Source organism: Pan paniscus, chromosome 6, assembly GCF_029289425.2.
Source record: "Pan paniscus chromosome 6, NHGRI_mPanPan1-v2.0_pri, whole genome shotgun sequence".
In the NCBI taxonomy this organism is placed as follows: Eukaryota; Metazoa; Chordata; class Mammalia; order Primates; family Hominidae; genus Pan; species Pan paniscus.
This window is the reverse complement of record NC_073255.2, coordinates 46,353,508-46,365,806: the sequence shown is the minus strand read 5'-3', so window position 1 is coordinate 46,365,806 and position 12,299 is coordinate 46,353,508. Positions and strand designations below refer to the sequence as shown.

Genomic DNA, 12,299 nt, shown 5'->3' with positions numbered 1-12,299 from the left:
AATCTGACTTAAATTAAGTACATCACAAAGGCTCCAGTCTGGGAGGAATTAGCCATCCATGTCTCCGAGGTCTATCTGGCCCTTGCATGCTCTGAACCATGGGGCAGATCCTCATCTGAGACCCATGTGGTCACATCTGTATCATAAAACCTCTGTATAATGGGGTGAATTACATGTCATGTTTCAGGCTGAACTAGGAATTTCCTTCCCTTTGTATAGAGAATTTTAAATTGGCCTCTTGGTTTTATTAGAGGGTATTTTTAGCAGGCTTCAGAACCCTGTGAATACTTACTTGTGTTCCAGTGAAAACTCAAAGGATAAGTCACAAGTTTCTGCATTCTCTCTCTATAAATACCCACTTCTCCTTTAATGCTTATAGAAGTCTGCAACACAGATTTATTACTTACCTCCAGGCAAATCTGCTCTGAAATTACAATTCAGTAATGGGAGATGGATCCAAAAAACTGTTGGTAAAATATTATATGTGTACTTGGGCATGTAGTTAGGATTGTTAATATCAATTAATTCTGTTCACAGAGGAGGACTTGTTTTAAAACAACTTCATTTTTCTTTGGCATAATATGTAATTACACAGCTGTAACTAATAGCCACGGAGATGCAATCTACCATCTGAATAACCAGCATTATTCTTCAAAGTATTATTTGTGCTTTTCTAACTTTACTGTCTCAGAATAAAGGGTGATTATTAGATATGACTAAATGTATATATCAAGGCCGTTAGCAAGGGACAGCCCATCCCAGAGAGTGGCTCCAATTATTATGGTACATGACAGTTTCCTGGACAGTACTACAAAAATATACTGTTTTACTTTGCAACTCCACCATCCTTTATTTCCTCCAAACCAAGGAAGATGGTATTTACTTCCAAGAGATTTCCTTTTTCCTTTTCTAATGTATGTTATCACTAGCATTCTTTCCTTTTATCTTTCTGTAAACCATGTGCTCGATCACATTTGCCATTTTGTTTGGCTGACATTCCCATCAATCAAGTGACTTCTGGCGTACTTACATAGGGGCTATGAAAATTTACCATAAAAATTTCATTACAATTCCTTGTGATCCCCAGAACAGGACTTTCATGTTACAGAAATTTGAACATAACAAACTTCAAACCTAATGTCGACCAAATACATATTCTGAGTGGTAACTTTCCATTAGGCTTTTACTTTTTAATTTAGTATTTACAGCCCACAGAACACACGTCAGCAAAATATATAGGAAATACTTGTCAGCGACCTAGTGTGACAGGCATTCCTCAGGAAGCAGCAGGGATTTGCTTCAGTGAACCCACGAACAGATAGGCTTGCTATATTTCAAAAGTAAATCTTACACTTCTATCACATCTTCAAAGCCCAGTGGACGTGCCATTAACAAAAAGTCCTGAGATGATAAAAGCCAGCATCTCGTTCCATTTCATTAATGAAGAAAGTGTTAATACTTACATATGCAATGGAGGAATCGGAGACGGATCGTAATGGTAACGGCCCTCATGATGTCTGGCATCAATTGGTACAGGAGGATGGAAGGCAGGGAAAAGATGAGGAGGGTCTGAAAAAAAGAGAGAGCCCAATCTATATCAAATGAACACTTTCAAACAGCATTCCGATTCACAAAGCAACATTGCTATACTATTGTATCTTCACTACCTACACTTAATCTAAGAATTTGTAAAAGAACTCTTTAAGGTTAGTTATGAAGCTCTGTGAGGTACTGCAGCAGTATGACTAAGTAAGTAGTGCCTGCACCTACCTGAGAAGGCAGAGCCTGGGACTGACCGCAACTCAAACCCAGACACGAAAGCAAGAAAGAGAGGAGCAACACAGGCTCCCTATCTTGAAAGACAGGCTGACCAGAGGAGAAGGTCTGAAGGGAGCCACAAAGCCAAGGGGAACAGATTAAAACACACTTATTTGAAAAATAAAACTACATTGTCAAGTTAAGTTTTAGACAAAGACACCGTAATACAAATACCAGTTTCATTTCTCCCATGCTCACCATACTTTTAAGAGTGGAAAGGCTTGCTAGAATCTGTGGCTGATATATACATGCATGCATGTACTTCTTTTTTTTTTTTTTTTAACTTAAATACATATTCCCCTCCTTCTTGGCCTGGGCTAGGCCTCCATAGTCCCCACACAAAGGCAGCAAATCTATGCCTTGTCCAGGGAAACACTGTGCAGCCTTCCAGGAAGAGATAAGCTGACCCACTCAGACTCACAGACATCTAGAGCCAAACTCAGGGAATTCCTCCCAAGGTAGTGTTAACATTCACCTTGGACCCAGGCCCTCTCCTGCTTCCACCTTTCCCCAGTCCAACGCTCCGGGTTCCTGAGCTGCTGGGTGTGTGCTCTTCCTTAAAAATAGCTCTCCCACCCCCACTTACTCCTAGTAACTCACACCCATTGTCACTGAAAATAAACTTTTATTTAAAAAAAAAAAGTGATTCACTGTAAAAACTGAAGAGAGTTTTAACAGATTTTATACTTAGAAGCATGACTGATGAGTCAAGGTTTTCCCAAGTTTCAAGAAGCAAAATGAAGGGGTCCAAAACTTGGAGGTTTGACTCCATAGCTATGAGACTAAATATGACAGCAAAATGTGCCAGGACATGTTCTTCAAATGTGATGGGTCCACACTGGTCATGCTGGGAGCCTGCCCAGAGCCAACGCTGCTGAGGATTGGTGTGTACACCCACAAGCCTCAGAATGGCTTCCAGTTATTTCACCCTAGTGCTGAGGGTAGCAGTCTCTAAAGGCAATTCCAATGGGGCCTTCTCTCAGCGGACAGGTTCTGCTCGACCACCTAAGAATGCACAGAGCATCCCCCCGCTGAAGTCGGCTGCATCCCCCGAGGTCCGCAACACCGCCATCCCAACTGGGTGGAAATGGATAGATGTGTGTAATGTTGAATTCAGGTGGTTTTGATTTTCTTCCCTACCCATTTCTCTATTTTCCAAATTTTCTTCAACAAGCAACTAGTAGAATATAAGCACAACAAACATGTTTTTAAAGTTATAGTACATTGCTTCCCTTGTTTTGATTTTGTCCCTGCTGCCTTCAAGAATCTAAGACTCTGTTTATGAAGAAAAAAATCCAGTAAGAGTAAAAAAAACGATGAGCATAGCATTCATAGAAGCTCTGTGGTCTACCAGGGAAGGACCCGAGGCTGTAATTCTACAGTTTACCACCAGATCTAGAATCTAGAAAACTTCCCAGAGGACTATTTTACTGAAATGTCAATGACTCAACGTACTTTGTGACTGTCATAAGATTGAGTAGGGAGGGAGTGGGGGGCATGGAAAGAGGAAGGAATCAGTTTGATCTTGTATCACTGTCACTGTAGTATCGTGATATACAACAATGCTGAAAATTCAACAGGTGAGGGATATACTAATGACCTGATCATTTATCACAGTTTTTTTGTTTGTTTGTTTGTTTGTTTGAGACGGAGTCTCGCTCAGTCACCCAGACTGGAGTGCAGTGGCTCGATCTCAGCTCACTGTGAGCTCCGCCTCCCAGGTTCACGCCATTCTCCTGCCTCAGCCTCCCAAGTAGCTGGGACTACAGGCGCCCGCCACCACGCCTGGCTAATTTTTTGTATTTTTAGTAGAGACAGGCTTTCACCGTGTTAGCCAGGATGGTCTTGATCTCCTGACCTCGTGATCTGCCGGCCTCGGCCTCCCAAAGTGCTGGGATTACAGGCGTGAGCCACCGCGCCCGGCCTCATTTATCACACTTTATACATTTTGTAAAGTCCATATAAAAATTGATTATATTTTAAGTTTACCACTTAGTACTTAATATGAAAGGGTGTAGGTATTATTCTTTGTAATGTAAATATTGAAAGTTGATTTGGTAAGTTTGAAAGTTTAAGTTGAATGTTTATTCAGCAATGTTGGCACCTTCATTGCTGCACATAGCTCAGCCATCTTGATAGTTAAAAGCCACCCTCTGTAGAGCCAAACATTCTATCTCATTTAACCATTTTCAAAGGAAATTATGCACCCTTCTTAAAACAACATAAAATCAAGTGGGGTCATCTTTTGCACTCGTTTGAAAGCCTGACATATACTAGTTTATGTATACTGATTTTAAACTTTAAAACAAACCCAAATCAATCAGATTCAAATCCGGGTGAGGGTGGATGGCCATGAAATATGGGGGTGGCTCTTCTTTCTCTTCCACACCTTTCAGCAATCACTGCCAATGCAAACACGCATGCCCCCTGCAGACTTCTTACTTAACACACATCATCTGCTCTTGGCAATCACAGAAATAAACTTACTAGAACAGGGTGTGAATTCAGCATTCATAAAGTCTTACCCATCTCCTCAGGGCATCGCACATGCACCAGTTTATGCGGCTGTTTTGAGGGATACTGACAACTACGTCAGAGTTGGAAGGTATTTTCACTTCTTTATTTCATGGCTTTTGGCTGTGTTCTGCATGATGAAATTCTCTCCACCAGATAAGTGGGTGTCAACTGTATCTGGTTTTCTCTATGTGGGTGCAACTATGAATTATGACAAAGTACAAAACCACGTTTTTCACTCAAAATGTGTGAATTTATTCCACATTTAATATATGCCTCATATATCCCCGAAGTAACAGTCACAATCTTTTATATGAGTGTTTATAATGAAGTTGCAGTGATTACATGTATGGAGTGAAGACCAACCAGTTAATCCCATAAAATCAAAAGCGTGTACCCAACAAGTATAAAATTATCTTCCTCAAGGAAAACCTACAATGCTATCATGGACATTTAAAAGACACTGCCATCTTCTCATTTTCAAGAAATTATTCTTTCAGGGTTTAAATTTTCTCCCTCTCACCCTCTCTCCCTCTTTCAGAATAAAGGATAAAATGACCTAGCACTGCAACAATAAATTTGAGAGGAAAATATAAAACACAATTACTGGGACACTAAGTAGTCATTTCTCACTGTTGAGTCCACAGTATTCTGTGAATTTAAAAGTTAATTCTGACTGAAAATATGTGATGCATCTCATAACACTGCACCAAATTCTTAATGCTTATTTATGTCCCAAGAAAATTTATGAATTCTGCATTCGAGAATTATGTTTAAATAAAGAACAGAAAATTAATGGATATGATCTGATTTGACCAAAGACATCTGGTTTTGGTTTAAGTGTCTCATTGTTTCTACGTTTCCCCTCTTGATTAAATTTAAAATAACTTCTCCTGGATTGCAGAAGTCTGTGTGGACAATTATACCTTGTGTTGGTTATTAGTAGAAATCACACCTCTTAAGCCACTTTCTGGGAAAATGCAATGGAACACCCCTCTTCCAATTCAAGACGTGCTCGACTATAGCTTAACAGGATAAATGAAGAATGAAAAGCAGTATGGGCATGTCCTGTAACATACGTGGCATCTCATGGCATTAATCCTAACACATTTCTCGAAAAATGCTCCTGAATCCTCAAACGTTGAGTACTTGCCTTGCTGGTGTCTTGGTTTGTCGTTTCTATGTGGCTCAGCGGCATATTCCATCACCGGCCCAAAAAGCTGTCCAAGAAAACCCACATGACGAGAACAGGCCCTTGTCGCCAGAGCCGCCATAATTACCCAGCTCGCAGTTTATTATTTACACATGAGCAGTGCAGCTGTGACGCATCATAACTCAAGCGTATATGTAATAAGTTACTGCACCGCAGCCATCTCCTGCCCTGCCCCTTGACAAAACACCACATGATGACTTCTCCAAAGTCAGGCAAAAACTGCTGAAGCAGAAGGAAGTGCCACGAAACCTGGCTACCTCCTATTTATCATACAATTTCCTGACTGATGGCTCCACAAACCAGCTGCTAAGTGCTGTGTACTCTACTGTCAGCAAACTAACGGGCTAAATGGAAGACAGGGAGAATAATGTGCAGAACTGGTGGAATCAATTTTACTGAGGGAATTAAAATTCTACCAGGTGGGGGCGGGTCTGTGGAGCAGTGGTAAGCAGTCAACTGTACATGCTTATGGTTGCAAAGATGATTTATTACAGACCTGCGAGAGGTTTGACTATTGTACCCGAGTCCTCTTACACTAAACAGAGATTTGAAGAGTGTGTACTCTCCCAGGCTTGAGTGGAATGGTCTTTAAACCCTATAAATATGTAATTGGCTTGACACATGTTTAAATTGAAATGCATAGCAAAAATATTTGTGCTGGGTAGAGTTGTCAGTATTCCATCTCACACTGGCTGTCATCACGTTGAGCATTAAGGGTCTCATTAGGAATGAGAGGCATTGATTTTTAGGTCTCTTCACAACAGCCTGGGTTGATCATAAAACCTGTAGCCAGAGAATAATCGAGAAAGACACTTGGAGATTTATCTCTAGTTGCATCCTTCTCCCAAGAAATAGTTATAGTATCCTCAGGCTATAAGATCTCTTGGATGCCATCCTGGGAAACTGTCTTTTAAGGTTTGAAATTTACATACAAAAATTGCAGATTAAAAAAGAGAGATCAAAGTCTCTCAGTTAGTGCCCTGAAGGAGTAATTCACCAAATGATACTTGAATGGTCTGAAAGTGCCCGGGAAACAGTGCAAGAGTAAACTGCCAAGTGCAGAAGTCCTCATGGGTGATTTAAATACTGAAGTCGTCTGTACCCTGGCCTTGGAATTTACTCAATCAGCTTGGAATCATCTCAATCAGCTAGGGATGATTTTCTGTCATTAGAGTTAGTCCAGCCTGTAGGAATGGCCAGTCCCCTCAAACTCATTCAATCATCTGCCATCAGCAGAAATATCATTAAACAGCATCCACTATGCTACAACCAAAATCACCATCCAGCTTCTATAAAATGAAAGGTCTCAAGCAGGAGAGGGAGAGAAGAGGAGAGAGAGAATGAGAGATCCGACTGCCAAGGAACTCACTCTAGTGAGATAGTAGAGAGGCAGCCCAGGCCTCATCACTGTCTCTTCCCACCATGGAGCTTCTCCAGTCATCATCCTCGTGCCTGCAAGACGTTTTTCCAGCGCTCAGTGCACTGTGGGAGGCCATCTGGACTGACTCCAAGACGCAGACTGACTTACTAACTCAGACAACCTTGCAATTCCTGCCTATGGATGACACGGCACCGGAAATGAGCTGATCCGCCCTCTGAGGACACCCCAGGTAACCTGACAAGGAGACTCTAGAGCAACGTGTTTTGAGCAAGGCAGTCTGTGGCCCACCATGATCTACCGTGAGCGGAATCTAAGAAGTGCTACCCCCACAGGGCCCTGCTGAGGACTTGCTGGGCAGAATCCCCACAGCATCACCTCACGGAGCACTAGGAATCTTTTTTCTGGTCTCACAAGCATATTATGTGGGGTTAGAAACTCCTCCGGAATCATCAGAATGAGACATCTTATTTATATGATCTTCTATAGGGTAATGCAAGTTTAAAGAAGCTGTGGTTCTAGCATACTCTAGAAATCCTGTAAAAATGCCCTGAAACTTTTTTTTTTTAATTATCTATTATTTTGTCACTTTACACAATGGCAGGAGCCTTAACTTGAAGAGTATATGATATAGGAGGAAACTGCAAACTATCACATGTGGGCCGGTTTTTGTAAATAAAGTTATGTTTTAATTTTTTAATTTTTTATAGGTACATAGTAGATGTACATATTTATGGGTCACATGAGATATTTTGACACAGGCATGCAACACATAACAAGCACATCAGGGCAAAAGGGGTATCCATCACCTCAAGCATTTATTATGTGTGCTATAAACAATCCAATTATACTCTCTTCATTATTTTAAAATGTACAATTACATTGCTTTTGACTATAGTCACCATGCTGTGCTAACAAACATTGGGTCTCATTCAATCTTTCTATTTTTTTGTACCCATTAACCATTCCCACTCCCTGCTCAACCCCCACTATCCTTCCTAGCCTCTGGTAACCATCCATCTATTCTCTATCCCTCTGAGTTCAATCATTTTAATGTTTAGGTCCCACAAATAAGTGAGATCAAGTTCTTTCTGCACCTGGCTTATTTGACTTAACATCATGACCTACAGTTCCATCCATGTTGTTGCAAATGACAGGATTTCATTCTTCTTTACGCCTGAATAGTACTCCACTGTGTACATGTACCACATTTTCTTTACCCATTCATCTGTTGATGGACACTTAGGTTGCTTTGTAAATAAAGTTTTATTGGAATACTGCCATACTCATTTGCTTACATATTGCCTATGGCTGCTTTCCCACACCAACAACAGAGCTGACCAGCTGAGACAGGAAACACATGGCCTAACACATTTGTTATCTTATCCTTTATGGAAAAAGGTTGACAAACCCTATTCCAGTGTACCATGATAAAGTAATTTGCAGAAATTATTACATTTCAGAAAAAAAAATATCAATTTTTTCTTTATTGTGTTGTCTAAATGATAACACTAAGTACATCAAGTATTTTCAATGCACTTTCTTCATATGCTAACTTGTATGACTGACTTAATATAGTAAAAGTGTTCATATTAATCATTAATCAATAGACATCTCATCTAATTTTAGCAAAACGTGTAACAAGTAGACAAATTTCAAGATAATGGATGAAATTAACCATAAATCTAGCAATAATAGCAGTAGCTAAGCATTTGAAAATTGAAGTTATCTTGTAAATTAAGTAAAACAAATACAAGTTTACATAAAATGCTAATTAACAATAAAAAGTAAGCTATTTCTAAAACCCAATAAGCTTTTACTTCTGGCAACTACCCGACAGTCTTGACTCCTGGTCTATAAACTTCCACGGACATTCTCCACTACTCAAATAGCAAGCTTTTTATCATTTCTTTTGTGTAAGCATGCAGACTATTAAATTAATTAGTATTTTAGACCTAAATGCTACCCATCACTACACTCTGGCCACACCCACAATTCATCCTTTTTTTTAACAGTCAGATAGATCCCTTCTGTGCTCCTCAACAAACATGGTCATGTGTTTCCCACAAGAAAATGCCAAATGTTCCTCTGCAAGTGAACTGACAAAAGAAACCTCTGCCTTTACTGCTTCAAGTATGTCCTCAGTCGTGAACCAACAACTGATCTCGCCCCTTTCTGGAAACTTCTAACTTCTTCTGTCCGTAAGTCTGCATGTTTCTCCCTTCAAGATCACATCCAGTGGATGCCCAGTGGTGGAAAGAAAACCACATCTACCTACTGGCTGACCAGCCATATCCTTCCAAACAGAGACTCTGGAATGTGTCTTGCCTGTGATTCCACATATATGCATCCAACATTTTGTTGTTTTCAGCTTTCCTGCCAGGATAAGAGAGAAGAAATAACCAGAGGGAAAGGCAGCAAAGAGAAATAAGGAAAGGTTTACATCCATTCTAGCTGAACTGCAGAACTCTCTCAGGGAAATCACATGCAAACATATAAGGAATCACTTAAAAGTGACAAATCTGTTTACTTTGAAATATGCTAATGGTGTATTTTCAGTGACAATAAATAAGCTTGGAAATTAAAAATGGAAATTAGTTACTAGTGACAAATTTTTAAATCAATGACTGTATTTTTGTATCACAAAATTCAAAAGTCACAGTTATAGCTCTAAAAATATACATTTGGATTCTTTTTTTTTTTTTTAGATTGAGTCTCACTCTATTGCCCAGGCTGGACTGCAGTGGCACAATCTCAGCTCACTGCAACCTCCACCTCCCGGGTTCAAGCGATTCTCGTGCCTCAGCCTCCTGAGTAGCTGGGATTACAGGTGCCCACCACCACGCCCGGCTAATTTTTGTATTTTTAGTAGAGACGAGGATTCACCATGTGAGCCAGGCTGGTCTCGAATGGTTATGAAATGAAAGCAGAAGAGGAAATGTTTCCATAAAAACTGTTTGGTTATCTCAGATCTAACTATGGAGACCCTGGAGTCAATAGGATCAGAAGTTTAAACTAAGCCTGGCTTAGTTAGGAGACCAACAACTGATCCACAAAGGGGAGGTTTGGAAGTTGTATTCTATTCAAAATTAACCTGCTGCAAAAAGAGCTTTCAGTGTTGCAAAACTAGCAGAAGCAGGTAGGGAAATGTGAAAGCAAAATAAGATAGTATATTTCATAATAGTATATATCTTCTTAAGGAATCCTCTTGACATAAAATAAGCATTCCCAAAACGTTATTATTATTCTCCTAAGTCTTGTTTCTTCTTAAGTTCTATTATCAAGACAATCCTGAGAACTAAGAAGGGAAAATTTTATTATCCACTCAAAAAAGCTAAATGATCTACCCAGTGTTGCATAAAACTATGGCCTTATGATGCAAGTTTGGTGCTCTTTCTATTCCAATACCAGAGCACACAGGACTTGGCACTTCAAACGTGATCCCTGCCAGGGCAGGGAAACCCAGGTACCTTCATGAACTGTCAATCCTGCTTTGGAGGCGGCAACCCTGAGGAGCTCTCAGGCAGCACAAATGCAAGCCTGCCAGAGATTGTCGGGGCTCAGGCTCAGCATATCAAGAGGTTTACCCTTGTCTTCACAGTTGCACAAGAGAGAATGCTGCCACCAATCATAAAGAATCACTTCCAGAAATATTTGGAAGTCTCTGGAAGACCAGCAGTATTTCAAGAGTGTGCTGGTTGGCAACTTTGTAGCAATTAAGAAATGAATGAGGCACATTCATTTTGCTCAAAACCAGGCAAGAAGCTCTGAAGGATTATTGACTCTGCTTCTTTTATCTGGACCATCCACTCCATCTGCAGTTCCTGTCAATCAACAACTAAAGGTCTTCCAAGGTTTGCCCCATAAATAGTAATTAATAAAAAATAATAAAACAATCTTGACGAGCACAAGTGCAAGTCACTGAATACTTTAATGCAGGTCAAGCAATGTGCAATGCCTTTTAGATTCACCTCATTTATTTCTTCCTGGGGCCTGACCCTGAGAAGCAGGTACTATTCATACGCCCATTCTTATGGATGGGGAAACTGACCTTCTCCAGTGTTACATGGGGAGACAGTAGTACAGCTGTGTGTCTTTCTTACTTCAGAACCAGGGCTCTTAGACATTCCACTTCCTGACACAACAATGTCAGAGTTAAGGCTTTTTATCATAGCTTATCTAAACTATACTCCCCACACCAGCATCCCTAAAACCAAGTCTGAACCATATCCCTCCCTTCTCCCAAAATGTATAGTAGCCCAAGATAGCCTCCCTACTCCAGCCCAAGCTCTTCACCATGAGTTTGAGGCCCCAGCCACCAAGCTCTGTCCAGGACACCTCCCCATCCGAGAGTCAGTGCCCCCTCAGGCACCATGCACTTCATGGCTTATGGTGTCCCCTCAGTTGAGGACAAATTCCCTCTTACCCAAGTCTTACCCCCTCTTCAAGACTCAATACAAACACCACCCCCTCCATCAGGCTTCCCAGGGGGCTCCATGGGATCGAGTGCTCCTTCCTCCCTTCTCCATAATTCAGGTTGGCCAGAACCAGTAGGGACGACCCGAGGAATTCTACTTGGACCCGCATCGTGTCCTCCCCACTGCCTTGCCCTCTGACGGCCCTGTGCTCATCCTCAGTGCGCTTCCTCAGACAAGCACACATTTACTGAATACAGAGCTTATACCAACACAGCCATGGGGGTGAGCACACCACACTGCCTTTCCTGCTGGGCAGTATGGGGATGAGTCCCTGCCAGGGTGCACACACCCACAGGTCAGAACTGTCTTCTTTCCCTCCCAGGAGGTCTGGGGTGTGAAGGCAGAAGAGGCCCACTTATCCGTGTATACCCAGCAGGAACTCAATAAATGTATGTTCTAGGAAAGGTGAAAAGGGGGAGGAAAGACATGAAAGGAAACTGAGGCCACGCAATGACAGTGGTGGACCAGGCTAGCCATCCCTCCTGGAAACTGCAGGACACTTCCATCTACCTAAGGGGCCTCCAACAACAGGCAAAATGAGGAGAACCCACAGGTATGGGCTGTCTCCTCTTTGGAATCCTCCCTGTGCAGTTTTCTGCATGCTTCCCATGTTCAGAGTGAGCCCAGGGCCAAGGCCCAGCAGATGCATGCACACCCTGGACCAAATCCTAGCACTCTGAAAGGCAGCTTCCAGCCTGACCAGGCTGCCTGCCTTCTGCTGGGCAGTGAGTAACTTCAGTGAGTAACCTCACCACCCTACCCCATGCCACCACCTCTAAGACAGGGCAGACACTGATGGGCGCTCAGCAATCACAATCCTGGTTGGGACCTTTTGACTGAGAATGCCCTTTCCCATCAGGGAAACACTGATGGCTCCAGTGAATTCAGGATACTTGAT

At 41.6% G+C, this 12,299-nt stretch overlaps 1 protein-coding gene across 3 annotated transcripts in view; it reads right to left on the bottom strand.

Annotated features, from left to right (window-relative positions):
- GLI3 (GLI family zinc finger 3) overlaps positions 1-12,299 on the bottom strand; it is a 276,357-nt gene that overhangs the window by 113,783 nt on the left and 150,275 nt on the right. For all 3 annotated transcript variants that reach the window (XM_063606217.1, XM_063606216.1, XM_034963994.4), the window contains exon 4: positions 1,464-1,569. In XM_063606217.1, coding sequence (XP_063462287.1) covers positions 1,464-1,569 — 106 coding nt within the window. The remainder of the gene's footprint in view (positions 1-1,463; positions 1,570-12,299) is intronic.